At 46.4% G+C, this 17,539-nt stretch overlaps 1 protein-coding gene across 1 annotated transcript in view; it reads right to left on the reverse strand.

The window, feature by feature from the left end:
- RYR3 (ryanodine receptor 3) overlaps positions 1-16,552 on the reverse strand; it is a 527,067-nt gene extending 510,515 nt beyond the window's left edge. Inside the window, exon 1 of the mRNA XM_083167836.1 lies at positions 16,352-16,552. Within this exon, the coding sequence (XP_083023962.1) occupies positions 16,352-16,480 (129 nt within the window). The 5' untranslated portion in view covers positions 16,481-16,552. The remainder of the gene's footprint in view (positions 1-16,351) is intronic.
- Between the last annotated feature and the right edge of the window lie 987 nt (positions 16,553-17,539).

The following is a 17,539-nucleotide window of genomic DNA, read 5'->3' on the forward strand; positions in this document are numbered from 1 at the left end:
TAATATGGATAGGTGCACCAGGGGACAGGACACTGAAGCAATTATCAGGGTGGCAGAGGTTTATATATTCTAAGAAAGGCACATAAGGAGAGAGGACCCTGCTCATGAGAGCTTACTTTTTCAACAGACTCCCTACTATGGCTCAGGGGTGGATTGGCCCACCAGGAAACTGGGCAATTTCCCTGTGGGCCGGCCCAAAATTCGTTAAAACAGTGTCGGCCGCGCTCCCCTGGGCTGGCTTGGCCGCGGGCCACGCAACAGCGGCTAGCGGCTGCGGCACTTTGCCCAATTCCAAAATGGCCACGGAGGGTTGCTGCGCATGAGCCTCCCATGGGCCTTTGCGGAGCTAGTGAGTGACTGCTCATGAGCTCAGTTCTCCTCCCTACCGCTGCCCGCACGCGCATGCTTGAGGTTTTTAAAACTTCAAGTGGGGCGACAGCGAGCTCCCATTCCCTCTCGGCCCGGCTGCAGAAGCTCTGCCTCTCTCCGCCCCGCATCTGTAGCCACGGACCTTCTCTCCCACAGACACAGAGCAGAAAGCTGGGGCGATGCAGCCGGACAGGGAGCGAGACCCGAGCAACAGCAGCAGGTGAGGGGAGAGGACAGGCTGCACTCATTACAAACACTGCATTACATACACCGCCAACACCCCCTGCATTACATACACCAACAACCCCCCGCCCCACTCGCATTACATACACCAACAACACCCCCCCTTTCACATCGCACCAATTACCGGGTCGAAATGGCAAGAAACAGTCATGTATTTTTGTTCGTTGTGAAAGGGTTGTCAATGGTAGTTCAAATTCTCGCAACCTAATTTTTCCCTTGTTCTCAAGCATACAAACAACATTTTCTACACTACATAAAGAGGTTTAGAAGTATGTAGAGCGAAGACATTTTCACTACGCGACTGACCAGTAGAACAGAGTAGGAGGAGGTTCCGCGATCTCCCTCCCATCTCCGATTTATCTTTCCCACATCCTTAATGTAGCTGTCCTTGCCACCAGAGTTGGGAACCTGGACCAAGGTAAGAAATGATAACACTGTATTACCCTTTCCCTATTGTCACCCTCTCCCTGGGCTGCCGAGAAGGGGGGAGGGGGGGGGAGCGAGTACTAATTACCCAGGCCCAGGCTTGGCGGGCCCTGGTCTGATCCCCTTGGTCCCTCCCAGGTGGCAGGAGCAAACACGTACAGCATGTGGTGCACTGATTGCAGGCTCAGCATAAGCATCTCAATGACAGTGTGAGAGCTCATGCTGAGCCTGCTGTCAGCACAGCACATGCAGTAGGTGTGTGCTGCTGCTGCTGCTGAAGGGATGGGGGGATAATACCCCCCCCCCCCCCCCTCGATTTTAGAAGGTTTTTTTCGTTTCCCTGTAATCATTTCAGGGGTGTGGCCTAATCGTGGGAGGTGGCCACGCCTCGCTGATTAGGTCATGCCCCCAATTTTACCTGGCCTGGTATACCTCTCAGCGGCCCTGCCTGGCATCACCCTCTCCCTGTCACCTTCTGCCTGGAGTGATCATCTCCATGTCACCCTCTCACCTACTGCTGTTTATATAAAAACAGAGATATAGAATAAGCGATCTCATCGCTCGAACCCACCCCCCCCCCCCCCCCCAGGCCCCTGCCGCGCACTTCTAAATACCCTCTTTGTGCACTGGTTTAGATGATAAAGTCTGAGCAGGATTGGAGAAACGGTGACATAGGAACACTTTCACAAGTTTTGTATTGGGAGATTCACACAATATTCAATTGCTAGATCGCGCCTGAACTACCTTCTAAAATGGTGGGAGATCATAAGGTCGTATTCAATTGATCTATTTTTTGAGCATATCACGCTTATTATGGCCAGGTTTGGCAACGCATTAGCGCATTTCAGTTGACCACCCCCAGGGACAGCGAGCTGAAATGCTGGTGAAAAACAATTGAATACTGCCCAATGATTATTAACATAAATATATGAGAGAATATACAGTGTGTGAATCAAGTGATTGGGCTATTTTAAAGCATCTCTCTCCAGTGATAAATACAGTGGCTTGACGAATCTCACACGCTCAATTTAACTGTGCAAACAGTCTAAGCACGACAATCATTATTTATTTTATGATGAATAGAACTCATTCAGTAAATCTGCCTCCAAGGATGTTCTCCATTAGAGAAAAGGTAAAGCTACAAGTGGTCAATTATTCAAAGAACAAAACCCCGAGAAACATAATGGACCTCCTTTGCATTCCTTGTATTTCTCTCCTAATAGCAACGAGGCCTTATTATGTAATTACCAAGACCTCTGGCACGGTGCCTGTATCTGCAAACACGGTCCGTACAACTGGCAGTAGCTGTAGGCATTTCATATATTGTTTTCTCAGCAGACTTGTCATCATTACCATCACCAATTATTTATACAATAATTCATTTGGTACTTGTGTAGTTTCACGGCGCCACTTATGTAGTCAGCGTAGTGTCCCTGTCAGCATTAGCGTTGTGTTCCCGCAGCCAGCGTCCCTGTCAGAATCAGCGTCGTCAGTACGTTCGCGGCTAACCGGAGTGTACGTAGTTAACGTAGTTAGTCAGCAGCGTGTCACAGCTTATTTTATTGTGTGCGGAGCTTACGCAGTTAGTGTAGTCAGTCGGCGTTACGCAGTTAGAGAAGTCAGTCAGCGTTGTGTCAGCACTTTTTACATTGTGTGGGAACCATTGGCCATTTTTAACCTGCCTGACATGACAGGTGTGAATGTGTTCTTGAAACACCTCCACTATCCACACCAGCCCGAAGCATGGCAAGCGCAGCGAGTCCCACGAGGGAATGCGGTACGCGTCCTCCCGACCTGTTCATACCCCCACTATCCACGTTGAGGAGACGCGTAAAACAAGCCAGAAGCAAGGGGACGTGGAGTACTTGGCGTGTATTCCGCTCACCGCGCCTCGGGCTCGTTTTCCGCGGCCGCTCGCCACGCTTCGGGCTCAGTGGCTCGCTGCGCTTGCCGCATTTTATAAAATCAACTCCACGACGACCTGGATAGTGGGGGTATGAACAGGTCAGGAGGACTCGGCTGGCATGGATAGTGGATAGTTTGAAATGGAGGCATTTGCCAGTATGCAACATGGAGCACTGGCAAATGTATTCTTTATTGTGCATGAGATGAACTTGTGCCTGCACCCCCCTTTGTGCATGAGACGCATGCGCTACTAAACCCCTAACCCTGACCATCGCCCTGAAGCAGACACGGGCAGGGTTGCCGTACCCTGCCGCACGAATTACTGAGACGCACTTGCAGATGGAGCGCCTCTCCGCCGGCGTCCGCCAGCGCGGGGGATCTTTCGGTTACCGGCGCTGTGTGAGAGGCGCTCACTAGGCTTGCCAGGGACACCTGGTGACAGAGCTGCAGGTCGCGGAGACAGTATGGTGACTATGCTGCCTGACGGGGAAACTACGCTGACTACGCAGGGCTGCTGCGGGAACACTACGCTGACTACGCTAGGCTGCCGTTGGCCTACGCTGACAGCATAGCGTAAGGTGGCGCAGTGAAACTACACAAGTACCATTCATTTTTGGGCAAAATAAAAGGTAAACCCATCAGCGATAATATTTAATGTTTAACTCTAAAACTAATATTAACTTACTGCATAGACACTGAATGTCATCTTTTCTTTGCAGGCTTCAGAATTCTGACTTTAGACTTTTGTTCTAGACAACTGTCACATAATGTATAAAAGCCCAACTGTCCGAGCAAACGGTTAACCGTGTTTGTACAGGGTTTGCTTCAGCATGTAGTGTACAGCGTGCAAGTGCGTGGAATTTATCCAGGTTCCTGACTAAAAAGCTGATTATGCTGCTGAGAGCAGATGAAGCACAGAGTTCTGGGAGATTAGATTTTGCACTCACTATTTGCCCTACATTGTGAATCAGCCGTTCTGTGCAAAGCTATGGAAGTGTTCTAATGGCACTCTGTTGTATAGATAATGTGCAACACACGGTACACCTCGTCAGCATTATTATAAAAAAAAAAGTATTTTCAACAATATGAAAAAATAATAATCCAGGACTTTAACATTTTTTTACTGACAACTGCCTGCAGCGAAACAAGAAAGTATTTTATCGAGATATACAAACATCATTAACACACAAAATATTAGAAGCTGCAGACATTACGAGACTGGCACAGAGTTGAATGTACACCTTACGCCAGTGTACTTAGAGCACATTCATACCGTACATGTTCAGGAAGGGCCTGCATGCTCTCACCCATGCTGTGTATAGTAACCTTCACTACCAGAGAGGCAATAACTGGGTGTGAAAGCGGAATTCTGGTGTAGCAAAGTTCTGTAAGGACACGTTCATGCAAATGTGGCCCACGCAGACCAGCACCTACGTGCATGTAATGGTAGGGGAGTATCTTGTGCACTTACTGTGCCGCTAATGATAACTTGTAAACCTGGCGCCTATGCAGAAAATGCAGAGGCACACATGAAGGTGCATACAGCCATACACATAAAAATATACATTTTTCTTTTGTAAATTGACCCTTAATCTCCCTCTGCGGCATCAAGGCTCAGTATTTCAATAGCCTACAAGGAGGAGCAAGGGACAAGTCGATTTCCATCAGCATGCATGTAGTGGGTCATATACTAGCATCCAGTGGCGGCTCGTACCGTATTGGGGGAGGGGGGCTGCCTCTGGCCGCAGCAGGCACCCCCCTCCCCCTGTCTCCGCTGCCGCTGCTACTGCCACTACCTCCTCTCCCGGCGGCTGTGCTCTGATGACAGTCGCCGGGACTGGCGCATGCGCAGTACAAACATGTGGCCAGCTTCTATGGGCTGCTCGGGCAACAGCCCACAGAAGCAATCTTGGTCCCGGCTCCTGTACTATACAAATGACAGGCATGGGTACTGCACATGCGCAATTGCTGTTTTTGCACGGCAGCCCGCACAAAGGCGTCCCGGAGGGAGGGAACACCTCCCAATGGGACTGCCTTTGTGACTGGCAGGTCAGACTTCCAATTGGAAGTCACTGCCAGTCACAGTGAAGCCAGTGCAGTCTCACAGACTGCATCTGGCTTCACTACAGTGGCGGATTTTACCTGGGGGGGGGCTGCAGCCCATAGGTAAAAACTGCCACTGCTAGCATCGGTGTCAAAATAAGTGGGTGGGGGCGCAGCGTGGCCATCATCCAGGCTTCCTGAGGGCAGAATCAAGATGGAGGTATTCCCCTTTCCAGCTGCACTACCACCCCCCCCCCCCCCCCCACACACACACACACACACACCACCACCACCACCACCAGTCCTTAATGGGTGTGGCAATTTACTGTGCACTGGCCCCTCTTGTGGGTCCTTCTGACCTGCACAGTCTGCAGATAAACGTTGTTGCATCGGCCATTGCGTATAAACATGGATTGATCTGACACAAGGTGATTTTCATGCAGCCAAGGTGCCTACGACTACTGTATACAACCCTTGTGTTTTATGTACACAATTCATTGTTTGAGGAATTGTGTGGTCGAAACTTACAGATGGAGCCTGAATCAGCCAGCCTGCTCTATGGCCAAATAGCTGCCACAGGATGCACCCTTCCGTCGGCTGGCGAATCTATCGCCAGGAACAGCTCCGAAGGGAGCTGCTCCATCTGTACCATCTGATGCGCTACACATCAGACAGAATGATGCCATGATGTGGTAGCATTCTCCGCACGCAATAGATCAGATTGTGTAAAATGTGCACTGCTACATTATATATATATATATATATATATATATATATATATATATATATATATATATATATATATATATATATATATATATATATATATATATATATATATATATATATATATATATAGTACCGGGCTTTCAAAAATGTACCCAGTTTAGCAGTCATGCTATCCACATGCATCTGGCTTCCCTGTCAAACACAAACTAAATTGCATTCATCTGTGATCTCAAGAGAAGTATGACAAGTATTGGATGTGATCTCTCGCTCTTGTGTCCCCTGTACTTAACAGTTTGGGAAAAATTCTAGTAAATTGTACGAAAACATATAAAATACCTAATACTGTATATATGGACTATACGTTATATTGAGACACCTGTCACTTGAGTTAAACAGACAGGCCAGCAGAACATGGTAAACACCAAATCAGCACCAGGGTAGGTGGAAAGTGGCACCTGCAGTAAAGCATCACATGCACTCCCAGGTATAAGAAAGATCTTTAGAATAAATACTTTATGTTATTGTGTCCTGCTCACCTGTTCATGCTTGACAAACTATTAAGTAAAAGCCTCTATTTAATCATTATATTTCTATTATCTGTTATTATTCTCTGTCAAAGTTCAAGTTACTACTATACACTGGGGGTTATTCCAGGTTGATTTGCTCGGATGCAAATTTGCATCCTTGCAAATCAACCAGATCCCGCCTTGTGAATGTGGTGGTACGTTCGCACAGCATGCGAATGGATGTTTCACATAAACATCCATTTTCGCAGCCTGTATGGTAACACCCGCATCATCCGATGGTCGGGGACCATCGGATGATGTGGAACGTGTGCGCATATCTAAGGTTGCTCAGAGCAACCTTAGATGTGGGTGCACATTCTGAAGGAAGAGGTGATGTCAGCTGCCCGCCCCCCACACCATCGGCCCATTTGCATGAGAACGCCCATGAAGTGCTGGGCGTTCACATATGCAAATGAGCAAACCTGAAACCCTGCCCTCCATCCGCACCCAACAGTTTGTTCAACGTGGGCGTTCGCACCCAGCGTCTGCACATGCGCTGAAGTTTCCCCGTGCGAATGCATACCACCTTCTGAACGGACCTGAATAAGATCCATGGAGTGATATTCGGTCATTTTCTGAGCAAATGTAAATGATTTCACTAAATTGCTCAGAACATGCCTGAATATGGCGGTGTGTGTGTGTGTAGTCTACACAGTAATGTAAATGCGCGGCCCCGCGGGACTATATCTGGGACAATGAATAACCCGCACGCAGGTTATTAATCAGTCGAGGACAGTGTTCTCAGCAGAGAGCACTGGCCCTTTCAGATCGCTCCACACACAACACTGGCACATGGCTGGGTGCTGGGTGATCTTGCTGGGCGTTCTGAGCGATGTAGTACACTCAGCACATCTCCACATGTCTAGGCCCCATCAGGATACGGTTGCACAATATTTGAATTCAATATTATACTTCATCTCTATTTTTATGTTTTTAGTATTTGGGAATGCAGTCTTTGCTCTTACCATACATGTCCCTATACCTTATTAATGCATGACAAAAATATACATAAAAAAGTGTATAACTCACCAATGCATGTATAAAGCTTTCAAAAGTAGCTTATGGATACAGTAATACAAAAACACAGAAATACTCACAGAATTAGTACCTTGTATAGTAAATTCATTCTTACAAGGAGACTCTTCGTTCCCCATTGTGTCATTGAACCCCAACGATGACAACTTCCCACCAGCGAGACGGAATCGGGGACATTATTCTATAAGATCATTCATCCTAAATCTCTGTAAAGGACATGTACGTGTCTATAAACAGTTTTCACAGTAACATTTACATTGGTGCATTTTAAAAGTCTTTTAATACACTAACATTTCGTTTTTAACAATACACATTTGTTATTTATTTCCTGATTGGGGAGTTTTACTTGGTGAAACAGTCCATGCAACAAAGTCACATTAACCTGAATACAACTGTGTGGGTACCAGGATGCTGAAATGAGACCTTAATTACAGAAACAAAAATACACACATTTCTAGATAACATAGTATCACTTCTTCATAATATTGCATATTTATTTCAAAGAAGTGTAATATCAGAGACACATGGACGTTTGTCTATCATATTAGTAATAGTAAATGTTTGCTGCCGTTTCTAGTCCAGTCTTCAGTAATTACTGTTGAAGTTTACGAATGTATTTCTAGCTCACATGTTAATAAGAGCAGAACAATTTTTCCCATCTACTGTATGAGCAATTATCACTCACCACGTCAGAGTCAGCGCCCAACTGCATCCAGAGAGACGTCATAAATTATAAATATTGCTTCAAAATGTACATTACAGCAGGGTAATGAGCTTCAATGAACTGACCCCGTGACTAAATCATGTAAGGAAGGGATTTCACTTCTGTAACCTGTAAGCTGGAAAGCTTAAGGAAGGTGTTACCTGTAGCCTAATCTGTGATAAGTACATGCAAAGTGATCCTGGGCTCTATTTAATAGACGTTCTGAAGTATATAGTTTATAGTCCTATACAAAGCTGCCATCAGGAATTTTGGGTCCCGGGACTAATTTCCAGTCCGCCCCCCACTCACTTGACTTACGTAACCCTGCTCCTGCTCCCCCATCTACTCTTCCGCTGAGATGCAGCCCAGAGGTCCCGGAGCGCAGGATGCCAGGGGCCCAATTAAAATGCAGCACTGGCTGGTGAGCCAGTCAGAGCTCACGTACCGGCAGCCGCCGGCGTCCTGGGCTGAATAAGCCTGCCCTCTGGGACCTGCTTTTATTCAGCACACTGTGCGCAGCACAGCAGAGGCAGTCCGGGGGGTTGCGGTGGGCAAAATGAGCTGCCCGAGCCCTTCCAAAAGGCCGGAGCCCAGGACAGCTGTACCCACAGGACCCCCCTATTGGCGGCCCTGGTCCTATAGCTGTTTCAAATAAACATATCTAGTACAGGTCGAGTATCTCCTATCCGAAATGCTCGGGACCACGAGCATTCCGGATAGGGGAATTTTTCGGTTTTTGGAATAATTTTTTTAAGGCATACTTACCTGTCCCCTGATGGTGTCTGGTGGTCCCTCGGCATCCACGCAGTCCCCGGGCGTCCACAGCAGGCCTCCGGCATCTTCTCTGGGTCTCCAGCGGTGCCAGGAATGCATTGCGCGGGTGTGCGCGCGCGCACCGGTGACGTCACCGGCGCGCGCGCACACTCGCGCAATGCATTCCTGGGACCGCTGGAGACCCTGGAGAACATGCCGGAGGCCTGCTGTGGACGCCCTGGGACTTGGTAAGTATGAAAAGAGGGTTAGGGGGGAAATTTTTTTTTTTAAAAACTTATACGAATGATTCCAAAAACCACGGTTTTTGGAATAATTCGGATAATTGATGCCTGGATATGGGATACTCGACCTGTATACTTTTAGATGGGAAAGATACAGAGGCTTAGAAGCACCTTGAAAATGTATTCTGAATCCAATACAGTTTTCACAGTTTGCTGCCCCTGTGTTAGGAAGTTTGGTCCAGTCTGTGGCACTGTGCTGCAGATTTGCCATTCAAGCGCCTACTATAAAAAAGAGAGTTAACAACATTTAGTCAATAAACATTTAATAACATTGCCAACGTGCTAAGGAGAAAGATGGGCATACTGTATCGGTGCTGGCTTCTGCATGAGTGATGTTCAGCAGTGCGGGCAGTTACTAATAACCTTGGTCCTGTTCCCATTGAATATAAAGATATGTGCAATTAGCAAACTCTGTCCGGACTAGCTTTGTAAATCTGATTCTCTGACTTTCTATGTACTGACCAGGCTGCTGCGTTTTCCGACTGCTCTCTTTTGCTCTTGCCATTGTGTAACTTTATAAGTGTAGCAGACCACTGGACTGTATAAAGCACATGTCTTCAACCTGTGGCCCTCCAGATGTTGTAGAACTACATGTCCCAGCATGCCCTGACAGTTGTGGCATGCTCTCATAGGAAAAAATGTGGCAATGCATGATGGAACATGTAGTTTCACAACATGTGGAGGGCCACAGGTTGAAGACCCATGGTATAAAGGATATGCACGGGCCTAATGCCTGGCACAATGCTTTGACCATACTAATATCATTCTCCTGTGTAATTATCAAAATCTGCTTTGGTTTTGCCTTGTGCTGTAAGTGATTGCCCCTTTAAAAAAAAAGTCCAAGTTCGGCCAGCATCCTACACAGCCACCGAACACAGGCAGCATTACATCTGACCCGGGATGTTGCCCATAGCAACCAGATTCTATCTATTATCTTCTAGAAGGTGTAAAATAAATAAGGAATAGAATCTGATTGGTTGCTATGGGCAACATTCCATCTTCAATAGGACTCACGTCTTAGTAATTTTACCGCATAGGGGGTTATTCAATCTTGCCCGCTATTTCTGCCAGTGAAAATAGGATCCCCCCCCCCCCCCCCCTGTTCAATGCTGCCGTTACCGACAGCATTGAAGATAGTTTCCGACAAAACAGATCCAACTTCAAAACAAGTCGGATCTGTTTTGTCGGAAATGACCGCAGATTGTTGAATTTGCGTCCATTTTTCATCAATACACATCCGTTTTCGACATTCCACTGACAGTCGGAACATTGAATTCCGGCTCTCAAATACCTGTTGAATGGAACAAAAATGGCCCGGGATTCTGACTGTCGGGACCAGTGGCGGTTTTTACCTAAGGGCTGCAGGGCTGCAGCCCCCCCCCAGGTAAAATCTGCCACTGTAGTGAAGCCATATGCACAGTACATATGTTTGTACTGCGCATGCTCAAGTCCCGGCACCTGTCATCATAGGACAGGTGCCAGGGACGGAAAGAGGCAATGACGGCGGCGGTGACAGGGGGAGGGGGGTGCCTGCAGCCAGAGGCAGCCCCCCTCCCCGTAAGCGGTAGGAGCCGCCACTGGTCGGGACATTCCAACAGTCGGAATCCCGGATCGAAAACCCCCTATAGCTTCAGTTTCCATATAAAATATACCTTGCACAGAGTACTTCTTACTTACTGCAGCTATATATTATGTCCTCCGCAGCCATAGAGATCTAGCCATTGGTATAAGCTACTGTTAGGAGCCATTATAAATGGCTCATATCTGTCTGGTCTGTTCTGTGTTGTTTTCAGTCTTTGTTGGTATTTGACTCTCTGTTGGCCTTCGGTGGTGGGTCTGTGCCTTTGCAGCTAATCCTCTGTGAACTTGATTATTCACAAGCCTGTGAGGTAATGACCACGTTATCCCTGCTGGGAGTTGGGCTGGATTGTGCACAGGTGTCTGATCACCTGAGTCCTTTATAAGGCATTCTGTCCAGCACTACCCTGCCAGTTATAGTTCTGTTTAAGTCTAGTCAGAGTTCTGTCTTAGTTCTGTCCTAGCTGCTTGTTAGCCTTAGTCCTGAGCCTTGTCTAGTTCTGTCATAGCCCGGATACTGCCCTGTGTACTCCAGCAAGTACTCCTGCCGAGCATCCTGAGCCCCAAGCCTTGCCTGTGCTACGGTGTCTGTGTTCCTAGTCCCGGTCAGCAGTCCTGCCTGCCTGCCTGCGCTGCAGCCTCCTGAGATCTGTCTGCTGTAATACCCAGATAAGTCAGGGGCTTCTCCCTGCAGCTGCTTCTTTTTATTATTATTTTGTACGGTACCATCTCTGCATTGTTGCAGAGGCTCACACTGGGGATCTGATTGCCCTCTAGGGGCCATTCCATTCTGTGGGCAGTAGTCTGGGCTTGTATTTGTTATTTACCACCTTAGTGCATTGTTGCACCCACATTTGTGTAGACTCTGGGGGTACCCCATCATGTGTGTCTCTTTAGTCAGCTTTCCTCTTGCCCTCTCCTCGCCTTGGCGGACACATTGTCTCACGTAAGGCCTGGCGAAATCAGGGTTGGAGCTGGCATAACCAGCTCCTTCTAACGCGGTTGTTATAGGTGAAGACTAGCACTGCACGTGTCCGTCAACCACGAAAAGAGGCAACAGAGTTAGGGGTCAGGTTTGGTGGTACCCTCCAGAGTCCTAACTACCCTATTAATGTGACATACACGCTCTTAATTGGAATAAAAAATACTGGTACATGTCAAATCAAAATATTGCAAGACCTTCCCACAAATTAATATAACTGGAAAACAGACACTTTTTCTTTTTAGTATTTAAAACTAATTGCAATTTGTTTCACATCAAAAGTTTTACAATTAGTTAATTGGCTCCGACTAAGGAGGATTCTGTTACAAGTATAAATACCCATCTTTTGGTAAGATCCATGTAGCATTGTATCATTGTTATTATTCCTAACAACGTTTATTTATATAGCAAATATGGTTTTACAATTGGAACAAACACCTTAATAAAAAAACAAGGCTGGGTATTCATTGAAGGACACAGAGGACATGGAACACTTCTGATAATGTTATTGCTAAATTTACTAAGGCTTTTAAAATGAGAATAGGTGATTTTTCCCTTAGCAATGAAAAAGATTATGTCTATCATTACTCAATTGCATCCTATAAACAGAATCTGATTGACTGATTGCTATGGGCGCTTTTCTTTTAAATAAATGTAAGTGTAAATAAATAACAAAAGTACACTGCATAAATGTTCATTAGGGTCTAGAACAGGCTTGTCCAACCTGCGGCCCTCCAGATGTTGTGAAACTACACGTCCTTGCCATAGTTTTAGCATTCCCTAATAGCAAAACTGTGGCAAAGCATTATGGGAATTGTAGTTTCACAACCTCTGGAGGGCCGCAGGTTGGACATGCCTGGTCTAGAACAATGGTTCTCAACCTCAGTCCTCAAGACCCCCCACACAGTTCACGTTTTCTAGGTCACCCGGCAGGTACACAGGTGCACTCAGTACTCACTGACACATTTTAAAAGATCCACAGGTGGAGCTAATTATTTCATTTGCGATTCTGTGTGTAAAACCTGCACTATGTGGGGGTCCTGAGGACCGAGGTTGAGAACCACTGGTCTAAAAGATCTGAGCAATACATCTTCAAATAAAGAATCAGCCCTAGTGTTGCGATCAAAGCAGAAAAAAAAACATGCATCTTGTCAAAACCATGTTGCAAATTATGGAGTGAGAATTAGATGTGAGATGTGTAATTGCACCCTTTACATTATAACACACTTTATCAAAGTGCAAAGTTTTTTTCTTTGTAAACAAATCACACTCAGCCCATGAATGCATATATTAAGCAGTTGATAATATAGATATAGTATATAGTCCAAATACAGTTTCTTTAGGATTCCCTCCACTTTTTAAAGATACTGTAGCATTCTTCTGCCGAGCTCAAGTCGAGCAAAGCGAGAACAGGACAGGGGCACGGCTGTCAGGCTTGCTCGACAACCGTACCCCTGACATTGAATAGCCCCCTGAGACACAGGTATTGCATTGTATAATCTATGTATAGTACATAAAAGGCTGGGGAATCATCCACCCCCAAAAAAGCATTTAACAAGATAGCATGTGGCCATAAGGATAATCCAGGACAGTGGCAAACGCAGGATTTCTAGAGGTGGGTTTCCAAATGTAATCCAAAATCTCCTATTCTGCAGGGCATTGGAGTAAGTACGTGAGTCTGGGGGTGCGGTAGCACCCGGAAAATTGGTATTTATATACACTGGATGCTGTATGGAATATAGTATTGATATTTAACAGTACAGATGGTCTATAGTATAGGCTGCAGCAAACATTAAAATAAAATAAGTGGTCAGGAAAAGGTTAAACATATAATAACTAAATACACAAACATAATAGAAACAGAACTGCACTTTCTAAACTCACAATCTCCCACTACATGGTAAGGCTCCTGTCTCTTCCTCCTGGCAGTTACTCACCAGATGTCAGTTACCCGCCCATTTCCTCCTGAGAGTGCACGTATATCTTTAAGTGACCTGAGAGTCACTTAGATATGTGTGCACCTTCGCTATCATTCGATGGGGGTGGTTCCCCCTAGCCTGTAAATGGATGTTTATGTTAAACATCCATTCGTGGTCAGTGCAGGTGAACCTGCGCTGCGAGGGGGGGTTTTGGTGGACTCGCAAGGCTGCGATTTTGCAGCCTTGCGAGTCAACCATAACAACCCCCCAAGATACATGCCCACATCATTCAACCCATAACAAGGTTCCCTTTGGCACTGCCCCCTTTCTAAGTTGCTGCTCTAGATATACTTCAAGTGAACATATGTATACGAGTAGCAAATATGTTTTACATTGTTTGACCATTTTCCATATTCATGACACTGCAGATAGATATTTGAAAACAAAATTACCTTATTTACGCTCACATTGTGTACACAGATATATTCGCCTGAATGCAGAGTTGTATGCATCTGTCAGACTACACTACCTCCATCCATATGCATGGTTAAAGAGTAGTCATCATAGTCAGTGCGCATACGCACCAAGCCCATTCCTGGTGCAAGATGTCTGAAATTTTGCATATGCAGAACACTGTCTGTCCCATAATTCCTTCTACACACCATCGGTACAACTTTGCTTCTTGTGAATGCCCCATTACTGCCAAATTATACCCCTTCACCCACAGGTACCAATGCTTCTAAGTTGCAAATGTTGAAGCATCGTATAGGGTGGAACCCCTGCAATGAGCGGTAGAACTAGTTTAGCCTCCACCTTGACCTTGCACAATAATTCCAACAGAAAGCATTATAGTTTGCAGGGGAGCCAAATGCCCTCCCACTAGCCATTTTCTCTGCCTAATTTTTTTTTAAGGTGGCAGAGGGATACGAGTTCCATCACCTCTCCAGGACCACTTTAGGTCCTGGTCCATAGACACCATGGCCCTTATTCAGATCTGATTGCAGTAAAAATTTGTTCTGAGAATGGGCAAAACCATGTGCACTGCAGGTGTGGCAGATGTAACAGGTGCAGAGAGAGTTAAATTTGGGTGGGGTATGTTGAAACTAAAATCTAAATGGCAGTATAAAAATAATGCAGCCAGTATTTACCCTAACTCTCTCTATACATGTTACATCTGCCCCACCTGCAGTGCACATGGTTTTGTCCATTTTGAGTAAGAATTTGTATTGCGATCAGATCTGAATAAGGGCCAATGTGCTCAGCATTGTAGCATGTCATGAGCGAATAACAGTCTTGCATCCTAGATAGTGGAATATGACATTAGTTTGCAGAATTCTAATTACACATGCAGGAAATAGTATAATATCTACTATATATACACAATGGGTAAACATGTGTTCTGAGTGAGACTTTGCTTTAGAATGCTGCAGGAACACAGGACACACAGAAGGGAAGAATATTCAGAGTGATGTAAACAGGTCACCCATTCATAATTTGGATGTGCTGCAATTCTTCACCTCAGTGGATAATTCATTTACCAGAGATTACACATTTTTGACAAAAAAATGCAACGCATAATACTCTAGTCTATTGAGACCAATCTATTCTCCAACAATGTGATCAATGTCAAATATAGTTAAGAAAACGCCTCTTCTAGGCAGTGGCGTAACTATCTAATTTTCAGCGCCCCCCCTTGCCCTCGGCGCCCCATGCCCGTACTTGCCCGGCCGCATCTGCGGTCAGGGTCCCATCTCCGGCTCCTGCTGCTATAATGAAAAGTGACTCTTAGAAAATGGTTGCCCCCATACTGCAGACAAAAAACTGTCTGCAGTATGGGGGCAGCCATTTTCTAAGGGTCAGTTTTCAATGTAGCAGCAGAAGCCGGCGCCGGGAGAGACGGGACCGTGACGGCAGGCCAGGTACCGGCAGACAGCAGCGGGTAACTATAGCCCCGCAGACCCCCGGCGCCCACACTTTCTCTGAGCCTCCCCGCCACCGCGGAGGCTGCGGAGCTATAGTTACGCCACTGCTTCTAGGTACTAGCTAGCACTGTGGAACTTGATAAGAAAAACCTGTCATTTGTACAGTAATGGAGTTGGGGACAGTGGCATAACTATAGGCGATGCAACTGCTATGGAGCCCTGTGGCTTGGGAGTCCGGAGACCAAGTTGGCTCTTCCCTGCACCCTCTTGAAGTTTTCTGTTTCATTTTTCATGTTTTTTATTGTTTTTCTTTTTTCTCCCTTCTGTGCTCTTGTGGCACACTCTCACCTACTTTTCTCCCTAGTGCACGCTCATTCTCCTCTCTTTTTGCCCTCTCATGGTCCTCCACCCCTCCCTCTCTCCCCTGCGCTTCCTCTCCTTTCTTTTTCTCCTCTATGCTTCTCCACCCTCCCTCCCCCCCCCCCTCACCTGCACTCCCTGCTCCTTTATCCCCCCCCCCCCTTTGTATGATTGCGTATTTACCTGCCCATTGCACTAGTAAATTTTTGCTCCCCTACTTTCTATCACTTATAATCATTCAGGCAGATTTGCAGCCCCTATCCAAGGCGTGTAATGAAAGGTGGTGAGTAGCCTAAGGAAAAAAATATATAAATGAGTGCCTGATAATCATAAACACAACCCTTATGTTACACCCATTAAACATAACCATAAAAGCCAACCAAAATAAAATAAAGCTTCCAAGGGACTCTAGTTAGTGGCAGTACAGACACAATGGTCAGAAACTCCAGCACAGATCTTGTATGTCAGGAAAGTGGTGTCACATTCGTGCATAAATACATAGCATTGGTGACTTACCCCTGCCATTTGTGCTGGACCTTTGGGTGTTCTCTGTGGGCTTAATTCACTGTCTGGTAGTGTGAGCTGCTGACAGGCTGGACTATGTGTTGAGGAGCCACCTGTGTGTATTCCGGAAACACAACTCATCAGGCTCACAAAGTCTGTGGCCAATTCCCTTTCACCCAGAGGTATAATTCCGATCAACCAACACTACCTGAGGCCAGTGCTTTGTTGTCCATACCCAGTCTGCAATCCATCTCCTATGTCACTATGGCAAGGTATCGCATGCGGTATCTCCCCATCTCAGTCCTTTTGTATACAATGTACCATATGCGATCCTAGCAGGGGCTTTGGGCTGCGACAAATATTCATGGGAACGTGCCTCACATCGCATGTATATGACATCTGATTTGTCAGTTTTTATTCAATGTCACAGCAATGCATTGGAATCGTATGAAGAGTGGCCATATCACACTAGTGCAAATGCCAGCTATTGCACTGCCTGGCTATACAGAGTAGCTGCACTGCTGCTTTCATCGGTCCATCCCAGTGTCCCTGGATAGCTGTCCTGTTGTGAGTGCTGCACTTCTTTGCATCTCCGTTCAATCCCAGTCACCTGCACTGCTGTTTGCTGACGGTTCAATCCCAGTCTCCTATAGTGCGGTGCTCTGCTCAATGGTTCAATCACGGTCACCTGCAATACTGTTTGCTGACGGTTCAATCCCAGTCTTCTACAGTGCGGTCAATCCCGGTGTCCTGCTGTCTCCAGCTCTGCTCATTGGTCAATCCCGTGTTCTGCTGTCTCCAGATCTGCTCATCGGTCAATCCCGGTGTCCTGCTGTCGCCAGCTCTGCTCATCAGTCAATCCCGATGTCCTGCTGTCTCCAGCTCTGCTCATTGGTCAATCCCGTGTTCTGCTGTCTCCAGATCTGCTCATCGGTCAATCCCGGTGTCCTGCTGTCGCCAGCTCTGCTCATCAGTCAATCCCGGTGTCCTGCTGTCTCCAGCTCTACTAATTGGTCAATCCCGTGTTCTGCTGTCTCCAGATCTGCTCATTGGTCAATCCCGGTGTTCTGCTATATCCAGCTCTGCTCATTGATCAATCCCAGTGTTCTGCTCTGCAAAACAGTTCACACACGCCTTCAACACTCAAGATACTCTTTCTTATTCATTAAGTGGCTGACCTTTATTCTCTCATACCCCATT

The sequence above is a fragment of the Crinia signifera genome, chromosome 12 (assembly GCF_055691185.1).
Source record: "Crinia signifera chromosome 12, ASM5569118v1, whole genome shotgun sequence".
NCBI classification, from domain to species: Eukaryota; Metazoa; Chordata; class Amphibia; order Anura; family Myobatrachidae; genus Crinia; species Crinia signifera.